The 13,652-nt window shown below is 42.0% G+C and overlaps 3 protein-coding genes across 3 annotated transcripts in view; 1 reads left to right on the top strand and 2 right to left on the bottom strand.

The window, feature by feature from the left end:
• LOC5506840 (circadian locomoter output cycles protein kaput) overlaps positions 1-4,926 on the top strand; it is a 32,777-nt gene extending 27,851 nt beyond the window's left edge. Inside the window, exons 13-16 of the mRNA XM_032375280.2 lie at positions 618-1,153; positions 1,702-3,004; positions 3,353-3,548; positions 4,074-4,926. Of these exons, the coding sequence (XP_032231171.2) occupies positions 618-1,153; positions 1,702-3,004; positions 3,353-3,548; positions 4,074-4,288 (2,250 nt within the window). The 3' untranslated portion in view covers positions 4,289-4,926. The remainder of the gene's footprint in view (positions 1-617; positions 1,154-1,701; positions 3,005-3,352; positions 3,549-4,073) is intronic.
• LOC5506823 (sterol 26-hydroxylase, mitochondrial) lies at positions 4,692-6,915 on the bottom strand. The gene has a single exon (XM_001627469.3). The coding sequence runs from the start codon at positions 6,913-6,915 to the stop codon at positions 5,371-5,373; it is 1,545 nt and encodes a 514-aa protein (XP_001627519.2). The 3' UTR covers positions 4,692-5,370.
• Positions 6,916-7,385: 470 nt separating this feature from the next.
• LOC5506824 (protein FAM47E) lies at positions 7,386-13,214 on the bottom strand. Its single transcript, XM_001627470.3, has 9 exons — positions 12,948-13,214; positions 12,424-12,580; positions 11,583-11,683; positions 10,970-11,357; positions 9,159-9,212; positions 8,988-9,056; positions 8,776-8,898; positions 8,228-8,389; positions 7,386-7,834 (listed from the first exon to the last, which is right to left on the bottom strand). Exons 1-9 carry the CDS (start codon positions 13,079-13,081, stop codon positions 7,625-7,627), a joined length of 1,398 nt encoding a protein of 465 aa, XP_001627520.2. The 5' UTR covers positions 13,082-13,214; the 3' UTR covers positions 7,386-7,624.
• Positions 13,215-13,652: the final 438 nt, after the last annotated feature.

Below are 13,652 nucleotides of genomic sequence, written 5' to 3'. Positions count from 1 at the left end.
TGATGTGTACATCTTTTTAAAGATTTACATAATCCGGCACAACCATCCAATGTTTATCGGCACATAAACACGAAGTTCTGCTTTAAAAGGGAAAGCTCCTCCCACTCCTGGGCTCAAGAACAATCAGTTATCAATCAGTCAATGAGTCAACATGTCAGGACAATTGCTCTGGGAGATAAATTCAAATTTCATATTCTAAACCAAAAAAAGTGCCATTCCTAGACTTGTCCATCTAAAATGTTTTTTTTTTCATTGTAAAACGATGTTAACCATGACGATGTTAGCCATGTGCGCATTTTCATCACAGCACGATAATAATTTATACAGATGCGCTAGAGACTTACGGACAGAGCAAAATTTAGAATTTTGCACCGAAATTATGAGTGGACAGTACTTATTTATTAAGCTCTTAACACATATGTCTTGTTACCTCCGCAAAAATAGTTAATTCCAGCCGACTGAGGCTAAAAAATTTTTTTTTGCAGGAGACTTTTTGTGACTGCTAGCGTTGCAGTGTTGTGATTATTATTGCAAATTCGAGCCCGGGGGCTCTCTTTCCCTCTTATAGCGGAACCTCGTGTAAAAACGATTTTTTTAATTTTTTTTATTTTTTCCAGGATTTGACAATGTCTTTTGAAGAACTCGAGAGCTTTATCGAAGCTCAGCGCCAGTTGCACGAGCAACTCTATAAAAAGCACGCATTCTTAGAGACAGCTATTGTCAAACAACGCCAACAGCTTCAGGACATTCAGCAGCAGATGCTGTTGAACTTACAGGCACAACTCACTCTCGATCCCGCCAAAAATAAAGAACTCTTCGAAACTCAGCTCAAAAAGACACGGGAACTCACCGAAAAATACGAAAAACAAGTCTCCACTCAGAAGCAGTTTGTACGAAAACTTGCGGACCGCAAGAAAATCATGGAGAAGCGCAACCAGAGGCATTTGAAGCACTTCTTTCAGAAGAGGCAAAAGTTATCCGATACAACCCCTACGTCGAGCGCATGCGCAGTGTCATGCTCGCCAAGTGCAGTGTCTACGGCACCCCAAGAGCAGTGGGCGTCTGTTTCTACTGTTTCCGGCGATGAAGACAGACGGCAGCCTGTTGCTGAAATGTCTTCACCTGGAGTCCTCAAAACTGCGAACAATAGAGGGTGAGTTTTTACGAGCGTTTGTGCGAGTTTCTGCAGCTGCGAGTAGTCAGCATGGCCCATTGACGGAAATCTAGTGAGCAAATATCTTTATGTTAAAGTCCGCTAACCGGACTTGAATGACCCGTGGTTCCGTAGTCTATAAAATCCTTTTCAGGTGCGATATTAATTTCAGGAGCCAAGTAAATCTGCTTGATACTCTTCGAAATTCAATGCAATCCAAGACCAACTGACTTTATTTAGATGACATTCGGGCCAAGTTTTGCGTTGCTTGAAAATTGAATAGAATACGAAACGAATCACATCCATTCATTATTTTTTCATAACATATACCCCACTTCAAAAAGTTCCCCAAACATAGTCCGACTCACTACAGTTGTTTATTTTTAAAGAAAGCAATGCGGCAATAAGCATACAGAATCACTTTTTTCATTGACGCAAGCTTTAAAACTTGGAAGATTCCGTTCTTTTGGCTTCTTTGCTTGCCAAGTGATGCTCTGGCTCACAATCTACTCTAATATGGGGTTTAAATGTTGTTAATTTACCCTCAGAGTGTCGCAAGCTCAGAAAAGTAGTGTGTCCGACGTGGAACAACAGATCCAGCGGTACCAAACTACTCAACCCTTGCAGCAAGGCTACACGGAACAATGGCATCAAGACAACAGAGAACGGTATGATCGCAGAGAGAAGGCTGCACAAAGGCAACAACAACAACACTTGCAGCAACATAGGCAGCAACAGCAACAACGGCTGGATCGACACCAACAACAGCAAGGACAACAACAACAACAACAGCAGCAGCGGCTACAACAACGACGGCAACTGCGAGAGCGACAACAGCGCCATCTACAGCAACAACAACAACGACAACAGCAGTTTCAAAGACAGCAGCAGCAACAACAGATGCAACAACGTCAACAGTTACAACAACTTCAACAGCAGCAACAACCACAGCAGCAGCACCATCAACAACAACAACAACAACAACAACAACAACAGCTGTTTATGCAAGGCATCCAGCTATCTTCAACAGACACAAGCCAAGTTAATATGATGTCACCGCTCTCGTCTCCAACGCAACAGGTCAATCCCATACCTCTGAACAGCCCGATACTTCCCGCACCACAACAAAACAACACTCTGCAGAACATCCAAAACCTGTTGACCATCTCGTCACAGAACCCTGAAGCCATGCAGATGCTCCTATCGGGCCTTGGCTCTCAACCGCAAGTTGCCCAAACTCTACTTAACCTACTGAGACAGGCCCAGAGCCCAGGGGCGTCACTTGCGCCAAGCATGCAACAGGCAACAAGCCAGTTCAGTGCGGCGATCAATAGTAACTTGAACTACGGGGGAAATCCCGCCCCTCAGGGCTTTTCCCTGGGTGAGGTTGGTCAACAGATAACGCAACACACGCTAAGGGAAAACCCCGTCTTTAATAGACAGGTCGGGGAAAACTCTTTGAATAATCCAATGCAAATCGCTGAAATTCCAGGTAGTCAAAACCAAAGGGTCTCTTGGAGTGCAACAAACATTTCTAACGGCTTTGGGCCTAGACATTTAACTCCAATGGGTTCACTAAACCAGGCGTCATGCTCGACGCCACATCAGTTTCAGCCACCCGAAGGGCCCGTCAGCAATTCGGGGAAACACAAAGATAAAAAGGACTATTTTTCTAATTTTTCATCGCAAGAGCTAGAGGCAATGTTTCTGACACCCGAGCAGCCTTTGGCCAGCACGTCCCAGTCTCATTCAGGAGCAAGCGGGAACTCTAAGGAGAACAAGCTGCAGGAGGAGCAGTACATGCACAGCCCGCTACTCATTCAGCAGCAGCATCTCCTGCAGATGCACGAGGTCAGTGATACATTTTGGGCAATCCTTGAAATCTCGCTGGGTAGTCATTACTGGATCGCTAGACTTCTACAGGGGCGGGCAAAACTTCATGTTTTCATTGGGGTGTGACTTTCCTTATTGTTCTGGGTTTTTACACCTTGATCTTTACAGAATTTTAAATCGGTCGTATTACCGATAAAGATGTCCGGGTAGACTATCGCTTGGTTGTGGATTAGAAGGGTTAGTGGTAATAAAAAGGACTGACATATCCTAGACTCACTCTCACATTTTTCGTTTTACTTTATACTAAACCTAATGATTTTGGTTCGTGATTTTGGACCGTGTGTCATTTGCATTCTCGTGTTCCAGGACCAGCGAAAGCAAGTGCTGTTGCTACAGCAACAAGAGCAACTTTTCATGCTTCACGACAAAGCACAGGAAGGCGAGTCACGTGACCCGTCATGTGACATGGCGCGCCCGCAATTAGGAAGTCGACAGTCCAGCGGTGCTCCCGCTCTTACTTTACGTTCTGCTCTCACCGACCAACCGAGCACGTCAGCTTCTGGTAAGCTATTGCAATATTGTCTGGGTTTTGAAAATTTTGAAATGAATAACAAAGTCATAGAAAATTTCGACATCAATTATTTATCAGTCAATCTACCATATTTGGGAGTTTAATCCTTTTTCGCCTTTTTATCGCTCTAGAAAAACGACAGCCACTGATTGATATGTTTATTATAATTCGAACATCAACGGGAAATCGGAGCTAGTCCTTTACTTATCTGGTTCTTCGGTTAAAATGTGCAGCTATATGATTATAGCGGGTCAATGTATCGAGAATGAGGCAATTAAAGAAATAATTTAACCGTGTAAGAACTCAAACTGAAAAGAGAATAAAACGACTGTAGAAAATATGTGTCTCTTAAAACTGAAAGGAAAACAGAATTCAATTCATCAAGTTAGAGGGAGTCCAAGTTATCAAAGGTTCGAACTACGGTGGGAAATGGATGAAGCAGGTCTAAGAAATTGATTTTAGTTCTGGTTATCGGGGTTGACCATGTAAATGTTCTCTTTTTCTCCCCTTGAGCAGCGTCGAGCGTTGAGGGCCCTTCTTCGCGTACAAGTCAGCAGCAGCAGCCCCCGTGGTCAGCCCTCAACTACGAACTGAATGACGCCGACGAGCAGGTACTCAACATGCTTCTGGCCGAGTCCACCATGGACCCAATGTTCGAGGCGTCTCTGTGGCCCGAGGACGATCAGCTTTCCAGTTATCTTGACCTCAATCCGGATCTCAATCCAGATTGACTAAACCTTGTTGTAATGGTACTTTTAACAATCAACCAGGCCTGCGCCCCATCCAGAATGGCGCCGTCCATAGATCGTGCACCTCGGGCTAGATACCGTCGATTTACATATCTCGTCGATTTACGTATCTCTTCGTTCTCAGTTTGTAAGCTATTGCTGTTTTTTTTTTTGTTAATAAGTAGTGCTCTCTTTAATAATGAGAATTTTTTTAGAGAATGAAACCCCAGGAGTTCATAAGTCACATTTGCTCGACCATCCCTTATGCTGGTTGAGATTTTCTTCGGCCCGCCGGAAGTAAACTAGTGCGAATTCCGCTTTAAGCTCCCTTGTATCCACCAAAGCTTTACACCATCACTTTGTCTGAGTTTGCTGACGATAAGATGTAAACACAAGTGGCGCTTACTTATTTTGACAAGAAACATTTTATATGGCATAACTAGACAAGCACGCATATTTCCGGTCAGTGAAGCCACTTCCGGTTCACCTGTCTATTCTTAGGCGAAGCACTTAAGCGTGTGATCATGATACAGCCCATAATATTTCTATGCTTTGCAAATGACCAAGCTTGTGAGTGATTTTCGTAAAACGAATCAAAGAGAAACTGTACATAACAAACAATAAAGCCTATTGATCAGTCACAGTTTCTTAAAATTCTAAATATATTTTTCTTTATAAGTTTCACGACAATACCCTTTGGGAGAAAGTCTAGATAATTGGACGAGCGGAAAGGCCGTCCCAGCCCTTCCCTCGGCATTCTATCGTTGTGCTTTTCGGTTTTCGGCGGTACGGAAAACCTATGAAACCCAGGGTGTTGCGAAAACCGATCTGTTGCGAATAGACAGTGTTTTTATGCTAACAAAGCAGCTAATTGCGCTACTTAACTAAAAATTCCTAGTATATAGACTTCTCAAATTACTCTTTGTAAATCCTCATGTTTCACTTGTCCGTAAGCTCTTCTTACTAAATCTATAAAACATTTTCGCAAGAGAATATGGTCGAAATGGAATGAGCCCCTGTTCTATATTTTATATTCTCTTTGCATTATATTTTTCCTATATCGGCTGTTAATATCGGATGAACATTTATTTACACGGTCTGTCCAACAATTTGAGCCGGACTGGCCTGTCCGGTGACGTCACCCCTCTCGCACAGGGCTCAATCTTTTCATGATGAGGATACGTCACAATAAACCGCTGTACAGTCTTAGCGATCAGTAGGCTCAACTCCAGCTCGGCGATGCGTCGTGCCTCGCACATTACCGAGCCTAAACCGAAAGGCGCCGATGCTACTTCGAGGATGTCTCGAGGGCCGGAGCTGAAATCGTTCCGAATCCATCGCTCAGGTTTAAACTGATACGCATCTGAGAAGACCGTCTCATCTCGGCCCATGAAGTAGGACAAGATCCTGACAGTGCTACCGGAAGGTACAGTGTACCCTAGAAGACCTAGATCACGGGGTAGTTTACGTGTAAGGGTGGGAAATGCGGGGTATAAACGCAGCGTCTCGTTCAACCACGCCCTAAGGTACGGCATCCGTTTGAGGGCGGCATCGGACAGTGCTTCGTCTGGTCCCAGGACAGATGTGACCTCGTGGTGTAGTTTATACTGCTTGTCTGGGTTTTCCCCCATCATGTAAAGTGCCCACAGCATCGTATTCGACACAGCATCAACGCCAGTGAAGAGAAACTCCACCACACTCGCTACAAGGTCATCTTCTATCAGTTCACCGCTGGCCAAGAGTAAGCCGAATAGGTCCGAGTGGTCGCGCGCTTTACTGTTTCCCTGACGCTTCAACTCGTGTAGTTTTTTTCCAATAAAAAGATCACCACAGCGGTACATAGTATCGAAGCTGTGAAGGAGTTTCCAGTATGACTGGGATTTATACAGTTTAAAGACCCATGGAGGTAAAAGTGTCAAAGGCATTAAAGCTTCCCAAAAGCCTCGCAGTGAACTAATAAAAACTTGTGCATCCGTGTGACCTCTCTTCTCCATGTACCCGAACCTCTGGTTAAACATGGCGTACGTCGCTGTCTCGAACGACCACTTTATTAGCTCCTCTTCAAGATTAACAACCTCATACTCATAGTTCCTACCTTTTGGAGTACGAAGAGAATTCAAACGCTCGAGAAGTTCGTCGCTTATTTGGTTAAATGTCGGGATATACTCGGCGAGTTCTCGTGGTCTCGTAACTTGGCTCTTGATAGACTCGCGGTATTTGTCCCAGTCTGGACCGTTGGCGAAGAACGAGCTTTTCCAAGCATTGCCTTTCGCTTTGCAGTATTCGAGAACAGGGCTGTCGAATTTAGGTCCCAAGGTCTCGATGCCCAACACTTCTCGTGCGGCGCTTGGATCGGCGATGTCAACAATATTAACTGTTGGAAACTTCCGCTTATAGATCCGTCCGTATTTACCAACATCAGAGAACTGTTGACTAAGGAGCTCTTTGCCTAAGGGTCGTTTCCGCGATTGCCACAGCACCCTCAAGGAAGAACGAATCGTTAGATACTGGCTCGGACCAGGTAATGCATCAAAAGGTTTAACATAAGACTGGGGTGCGGCAAGTGTTGCATAAAAACGTATCAAGCATCCACGAGGAAAGGCAGTCGAAAAACGACGTGTGTACGACATTATCCTGTCTCAAGGCGATCACATCTTTGACTGACCTTATTTGATTTTAGCGTTGTGTCTTGATTTTGTTTGGGTTTTCTAGTATGCAAATAATGTCATCACCTGGGTCGCTTCAATGGGACCGGCTTAGTGCGAGACCAGTACCACCTGATGGTTTTACCATTTATTCCTTGCTGAGGCAAATGCCATTCGGATAGGGGCGTCTGAACACAACTCCAAACAGCAAACAGTAGAATTTGTGTGATGTCTAATGTTTCATTTATATTGCTCTTTTGTCTCAACGGTCGGTTAACGTCAATTTAAAAAACAAAAACGAAAAAAGTCAAATGAACTCTCCGTGATCGCGAAATGTGCCGAGAAAAAATTCGCGAATATAAGGTGCGCGAAAATAATGAAGAATAAGGTAGTTTAAGATAACGATCACGCTTGAACTGGCACTTACAAAATATGATGGCAAGAAAAAAATTTTCTTTAATATTAAAAATATTTATTATTTTCATTACTATATTACAGTATATACAAATAGCGGCTCAAATAAGTTCTTTTATCCGTTTGATCAAATATCTATTTAGAACTCGCGTAATGCTTGATTAAGTTGATTATCGTTACAAGACCACAGGAACGTTTGCAAACCCCCTTTTTTTAAAGAAACGTATGGCAGGGTGACATCGTCTCTATACAGGGCGTGGTCTATAAGGGGTGCTGGGTGTTAGCTCCTCTCGGATGTCATTCCCCGCGACCTCCGTCTCTCCATTGTGTCTGGCGTTTTACTGTATAGTGGCTCTTGGTCTCGGTTTTGTTGCTGCTGCTGCTGACTGCGTTGCTCCACTACTTTTAGAAACTCAGGTACGCGCGTGTTTTTGCGGTCTACGAAGTCTTTTAGCAGTTTGGCTCCGTGCATCGTTGCAAGGACCGCGTCCTGTGGAATTGTAGTATTTAGTTATTAATAACATTTTATAATAATATAATAATATGTAAATCATTTGTTTAAAGGTTTCTTTATTATTCATGTGTTAATCATTCATGTTCGAGTTTACGCCCAAAAAGAGTTTTGAAGAAATGAAGAGTTCATTCTTCTTCCATTTCCTTGCCCTTTTCCTGATGTTGTAGAAATAATGAAACTAAAGTTTTCTATTTTTCTATGCTCTTTGTTATACCAAAAAAGGAAAAAAAGTGAATATTAATTGTATTGATCAATGTCTTACATGTCATCTTGTGTACGTTTAGTGATGGGTATGATATACCGCGGTCAACCAAGAGGTCAGCAAGGTTTTGATGTTGCTATAATTCTTGGTGTCACTGTAATACTCACCAACTTCTGGCTCTTGACCTTTGCTTCAGACAGGGTCTTGTCCTGTTGTTCCTTAGGGTCGAGTAACTGCTCCTGATCAGGTCGCGCCTTCCATGTTTTTGGGTTGAGGTACCAAGCGCCATACTTGACTTTTACCCAACTTGGCTGGTACCCAGGAAATGGCTGAAAACAATATGTCCCACTAGTCAGATAGTGTACAGCTCTTCACACTATGGTTGGACTCCTGCCTTGAAGACTAGAGTGACAATGTTGGTCTGGTTTGGTTGTAATATTTATATCATTTTGGGAAATATTTTATGTGTAGTGTTAGGGCGCGTTTTGGGAAATATTTGATGTATAGTCTTGCTTAGGGCGCGTTTTTTTTCCTATTACTCTGGAATGGGAATGGTTGGTAGAGAATGTTTAAAATGGCATTCCGAGTCATTCTGCTACAGGTAGCAGAATGGGTGGAATGGCCTTCATTCCATTCCGGAATGGGAACGCGGGATAAACGAAGGCGCGCTTTTTCTATTCTTCATTTTTCTTCTATTCTTTTTCTATTCTCATACCTTGGTGGTTGTGGTGTCTGCAATCCGAGTATCACTAGGTTTGCTGGGTGAACCAGTGTTCATTCTAAGCTCTGGTGGGACGTTAGTTAGTTCCACTACGTGAATGGGCACTGACAAAGCTGGCTGTAGGAGAAAAAAAACGGACTCTCAGGAAATGATTAAACCTCTAGCAGAAAGGTAAAGGAAAATATATCATAATGTGCGATACAAACCTTGGTTTCATAACCGCTTGCAAATAGTGACATGACAGTTGATTCTTCTATGTTATTGCTTTCTCCTCCCTGATAAAGAGTCACAATGAATAAAAAATACAAATTTAACAAAAATAATGTATACAATGGAAATGAAAAAGGAGACAAAAAAATTAAGAAAAAACAACTCACCAGCCCTGCAACCCAACTACAGAATTCCCTTGTTACATCCTCAATTCTTGTATCCTACAGAAATAGATTAATATCAGAGTGCAGGATAAGAGTAAATCCAATAAACAACTCAAAGCACACTCAAAATCTCTTTCTTTACAGTAAATCAATTAGTCCATGTCAATATGTACATATTGCTGATTCTGAAGATACCTCATGCCACATATTTATGACAATTATTTATTACTGTGTGTGTAAACTCATGTACTAAACTTGCAGTGACTCATGACACTACAGCTCTAATAGAAAACATGCAATAATTTTTAACCCTTTCACTCCTATATTTCCTCAAATGCCCTAAAAATGTACCACCAAGTCGCACTATCATAAATGCAAACATCGTTGGACCCAGATACCAAAGGATGTATCTATGCTATGGGATTTTTAGCCCTTCACCCCTATATCTCCTCAAATGCCCTAAAAATGTACCACCAAGTCGCACTATCATAAATGCAAACATCGTTGGACCCAGATACTAAAGGATGTATCTATGCTATGGGATTTTTAGCCCTTTACCCCTATATCTCCTCAAATGCCCTAAAAATGTACCACCAAGTCGCACTATCATAAATGCAAACATCGTTGGACCCAGATACTAAAGGATGTATCTATGCTATGGGATTTTTAGCCCTTCACCCCTATATCTCCTCAAATGCCCTAAAAATGTACCACCAAGTTCCACTATCATGAATGCAAACATCGTTGGACCCAGATACTAAAGGATGTATCTATGCTATGGGATTTTTAGCCCTTCACCCCTATATCTCCTCAAATGCCCTAAAAATGTACCACCAAGTCGCACTATCATAAATGCAAACATCGTTGGACCCAGATACTAAAGGATGTATCTATGCTATGGGATTTTTAGCCCTTCACCCCTATATCTCCTCAAATGCCCTAAAAATGTACCACCAAGTCGCACTATCATAAATGCAAACATCATTGGACCCATATACTAAAGGATGTATCTATGCTATGGGATTTTTAGCCCTTCACCCCTATATCTCCTCAAATGCCCTAAAAATGTACCACCAAGTCGCACTATCATAAATGCAAACATCGTTGGACCCAGATACTAAAGGATGTATCTATGCTATGGGATTTTTAGCCCTTCACCCCTATATCTCCTCAAATGCCCTAAAAATGTACCACCAAGTCGCACTATCATAAATGCAAACATCATTGGACCCAGATACTAAAGGATGTATCTATGCTATGGGATTTTTAGCCCTTCACCCCTATATCTTCTCAAATGCCCTAAAAATGTACCACCAAGTCGCACTATCATAAATGCAAACATCGTTGGACCCAGATACTAAAGGATGTATCTATGCTATGGGATTTTTAGCCCTTCACCCCTATATCTCCTCAAATGCCCTAAAAATGTACCACCAAGTCGCACTATCATAAATGCAAACATCATTGGACCCAGATACTAAAGGATGTATCTATGCTATGGGATTTTTAGCCCTTCACCCCTATATCTCCTCAAATGCCCTAAAAATGTACCACCAAGTCGCACTATCATAAATGCAAACATCGTTGGACCCAGATACCAAAGGATGTATCTATGCTATGGGATTTTTAGCCCTTCACCCCTATATCTCCTCAAATGCCCTAAAAATGTACCACCAAGTCGCACTATCATAAATGCAAACATCGTTGGACCCAGATACTAAAGGATGTATCTATGCTATGGGATTTTTAGCCCTTCACCCCTATATGTCCTCAAACGCCCTAAAAATGTACCACCAAGTTTTTCATAACCTTACCGTTGTAGGGGAGTCTGGTTTCTTCCTGCTAGCTCTTGCTCTCTCTTCTTTCTGATTCTCGTCATGCTTGGGTAACCATTTGTAAGTCGGCCTCTTGCTCTGTCTACTCTCACTGCTTTGTTTGGAGTCCATACTCTTTGCGGACTGACTGCCTCGCACAGACGCTGGCTTGGCATCCTCTTCACTATCTTCGGTCGTATCCTCAAATGTGTCATCTTCTGCATCACTGTCAATGTTCATCTCTGGATCTAGCACTCCCACCACGTCCTCAAAGACATCTGGAGGTAGGGACTCCTCTAAATGAGGGAACAGTGCAAGCGGGTGCTGTGTCAGGTTGAATTCTATGTCCTCCACATGCTCTCTACGCTGTTGCTGAAGGGGGAGAGCTCTGGGAAAGAAATAAGCTGTTAGTTTTGGGGAAAAGCTACCTATGATATCCTTTTTATTATGAAATTCTGAATCCACTGATTTTTTTTTTAATCTACTGATTTTTTAAAGACATATTTATTGATTTTCTACACAAAGCACTTACACCGTATATATTAGCTATGGCCCTTCTTGAGTAATGCTAGGTGGTTGGTAAAGGGCATTATAACAACTTAACATGACTTACTTGGAATAGACTGCCTCTGTTTTTGTGAATTTTTTCATTTCCTGTTTACCGTCATAAGACTGTTCTGACCCAGTCAAAGTTGGACCAAACCCAAGGTCATTCTACAGAGACAAGGATGTATTGAGTATTTTGAAGAAGTGAAGAACAAGCCAACACACTCAGGGCAACCATGTTCTCTTAACAAATGGTTTTAGGATGTTCTGAGGTTCACCCATAACAATACAAGGGCCACATTTTGTGTTAAGAATGGCCAAATTTGATCACCATTAAAGTATGAGGATGAAGTGCTGCTTTTAACATCAACACAGCTAAAATGTGGTTAACCAAATAAACAAAGACGCCCAGATAGACCAGATGTGTACCCAGGATTTGCTTCGGGGGGGGGGGGGGGGGGGTAGTCACAGTTGTCGTGGGGGTGGTTGATTGTCAGAGCCAGCGTTTGTTTGTGACGAATTCCCCAAATCTATTGGTCACAAAGTGTTTGATGTGAGAGCGATAGTTAAGGGAATTCTTAATTAGTAGCTATGGGTTGTAGTCTTTATGCAGTCTTGCACAAGCCGGTATACTGGATTTTGTGGCATCGAGAGATAAACCTGCAGCAGGCATCAGTCCGACGATCTTCAAGGGTGCCTAGGTTTGCCCTTATTAGAGCATCGTTGTAATTCATTCCTAGATAGATAATGGCGAGGGCGAGTTTCTGGACTCTTTTCAATGAATCGGAGAGGTAGCGTGGCAGGCCTGCAAAAACGATGCTTGCGTACTCAAGCATGTGTAGGCACCCCCCACACACACACCTAACTACGTGCCTGCATCTTGTGGTTTTGTTGCAGTGGCCTCTTACCCGTTTGACATAGTTGTAAAAAGCTTCTGGAGGTAAACCATCTCTAAAGTCATCCGATCCTCTCTCTAGAAATGTCCATTGTGAGCCTACAAGAGTATCCGACTTGCCTCTCTTACACCGAGGCTGGATGTACTTGGTCTGTAAACGCTCTTTATACCTTAAAAATTATTTAAGAATGTACTTAAGTAAGTTATATGACAAAAAAATTTCACTATTTCACCCAAAGACCACCGTTTTGTACGATCTTTTTGTCATGTTTTTTTATGGAATTTAAATTACTATAAGACCATTGATACATTAATGTAACTAAAGCCACGTCCGGACGAAGGATTTTCCAAGTGATTTTCCAATAATAACTAACAGCTACGCTTTCGTCGCCTAAACTTCAACTTTTTAAGAGGTTTGCTATTGTACGAGACTTTGCAAAAAATCCTCGTATTTCCGCTTGAATTAACAATTTCAGCAACAGAAATCTACTTAATGTAGAATTAAAAGATGAATGTAAAATTCTATGGTCATCTTACCATGGTTGGAGCCGTTTCTTGTCGTCTTTTTGAGTTTTTACAAGAAGCAAGTCGTATTTGTGCGCCATCTTTCCTTCTCTCTGTTGAACCTTTTTGTTGCTATAGTGATTAGCATTCGAGTTACCGCTGACCATATTCTTAAAAACATAGGGAGCCCGAATAGGCAAAAAAACTCACAAAATAAGGCAGCAGCTATTTGATGGATAGATTGTCGTAAAAACCTTTTAAAAGTTAATTATCCTGATAGAAGATTATTAGACACTTGGATTCGTCAGTGGGGGTGTACACTGTTTGTTCCGGTTTGAAATCAATACGCAGTATATCATGCCAATAACGCCGAATATTTGGGTGCATTTTGTCGTTAATTTGAGTAATTCATAGCTCGTCTCTTTTGTAAACGTAGAAATTGACTTATTGAGATTTGTAGGAAAAAGGTTGACTTTGTGCAACAGTAAAAAGGACAAAAAAGAGGCGATTGTAGATAAGATGTAAATTAAGTAGCCGTCAGTGCTAATACGCTCGAAACCTTGTTAAATATCGCATGCCGGCGAGACGCAAAAGAAGATTAAATTAGTTTTTGTGAAATATTGAAGTAGATTACACTGCATGTGGTTTGGTAACAAATGTGGTCTTGCAAAGTGTTTCGGCTCTAAAATTCAAGAAATGTATTGAATTTTAAATTAATGATACTTCGCCTATATTTTT

Source organism: Nematostella vectensis, chromosome 10 (assembly GCF_932526225.1).
Source record: "Nematostella vectensis chromosome 10, jaNemVect1.1, whole genome shotgun sequence".
Taxonomy (NCBI): domain Eukaryota; kingdom Metazoa; phylum Cnidaria; class Anthozoa; order Actiniaria; family Edwardsiidae; genus Nematostella; species Nematostella vectensis.
This window is presented reverse-complemented; position numbering and strand designations above follow the sequence as displayed.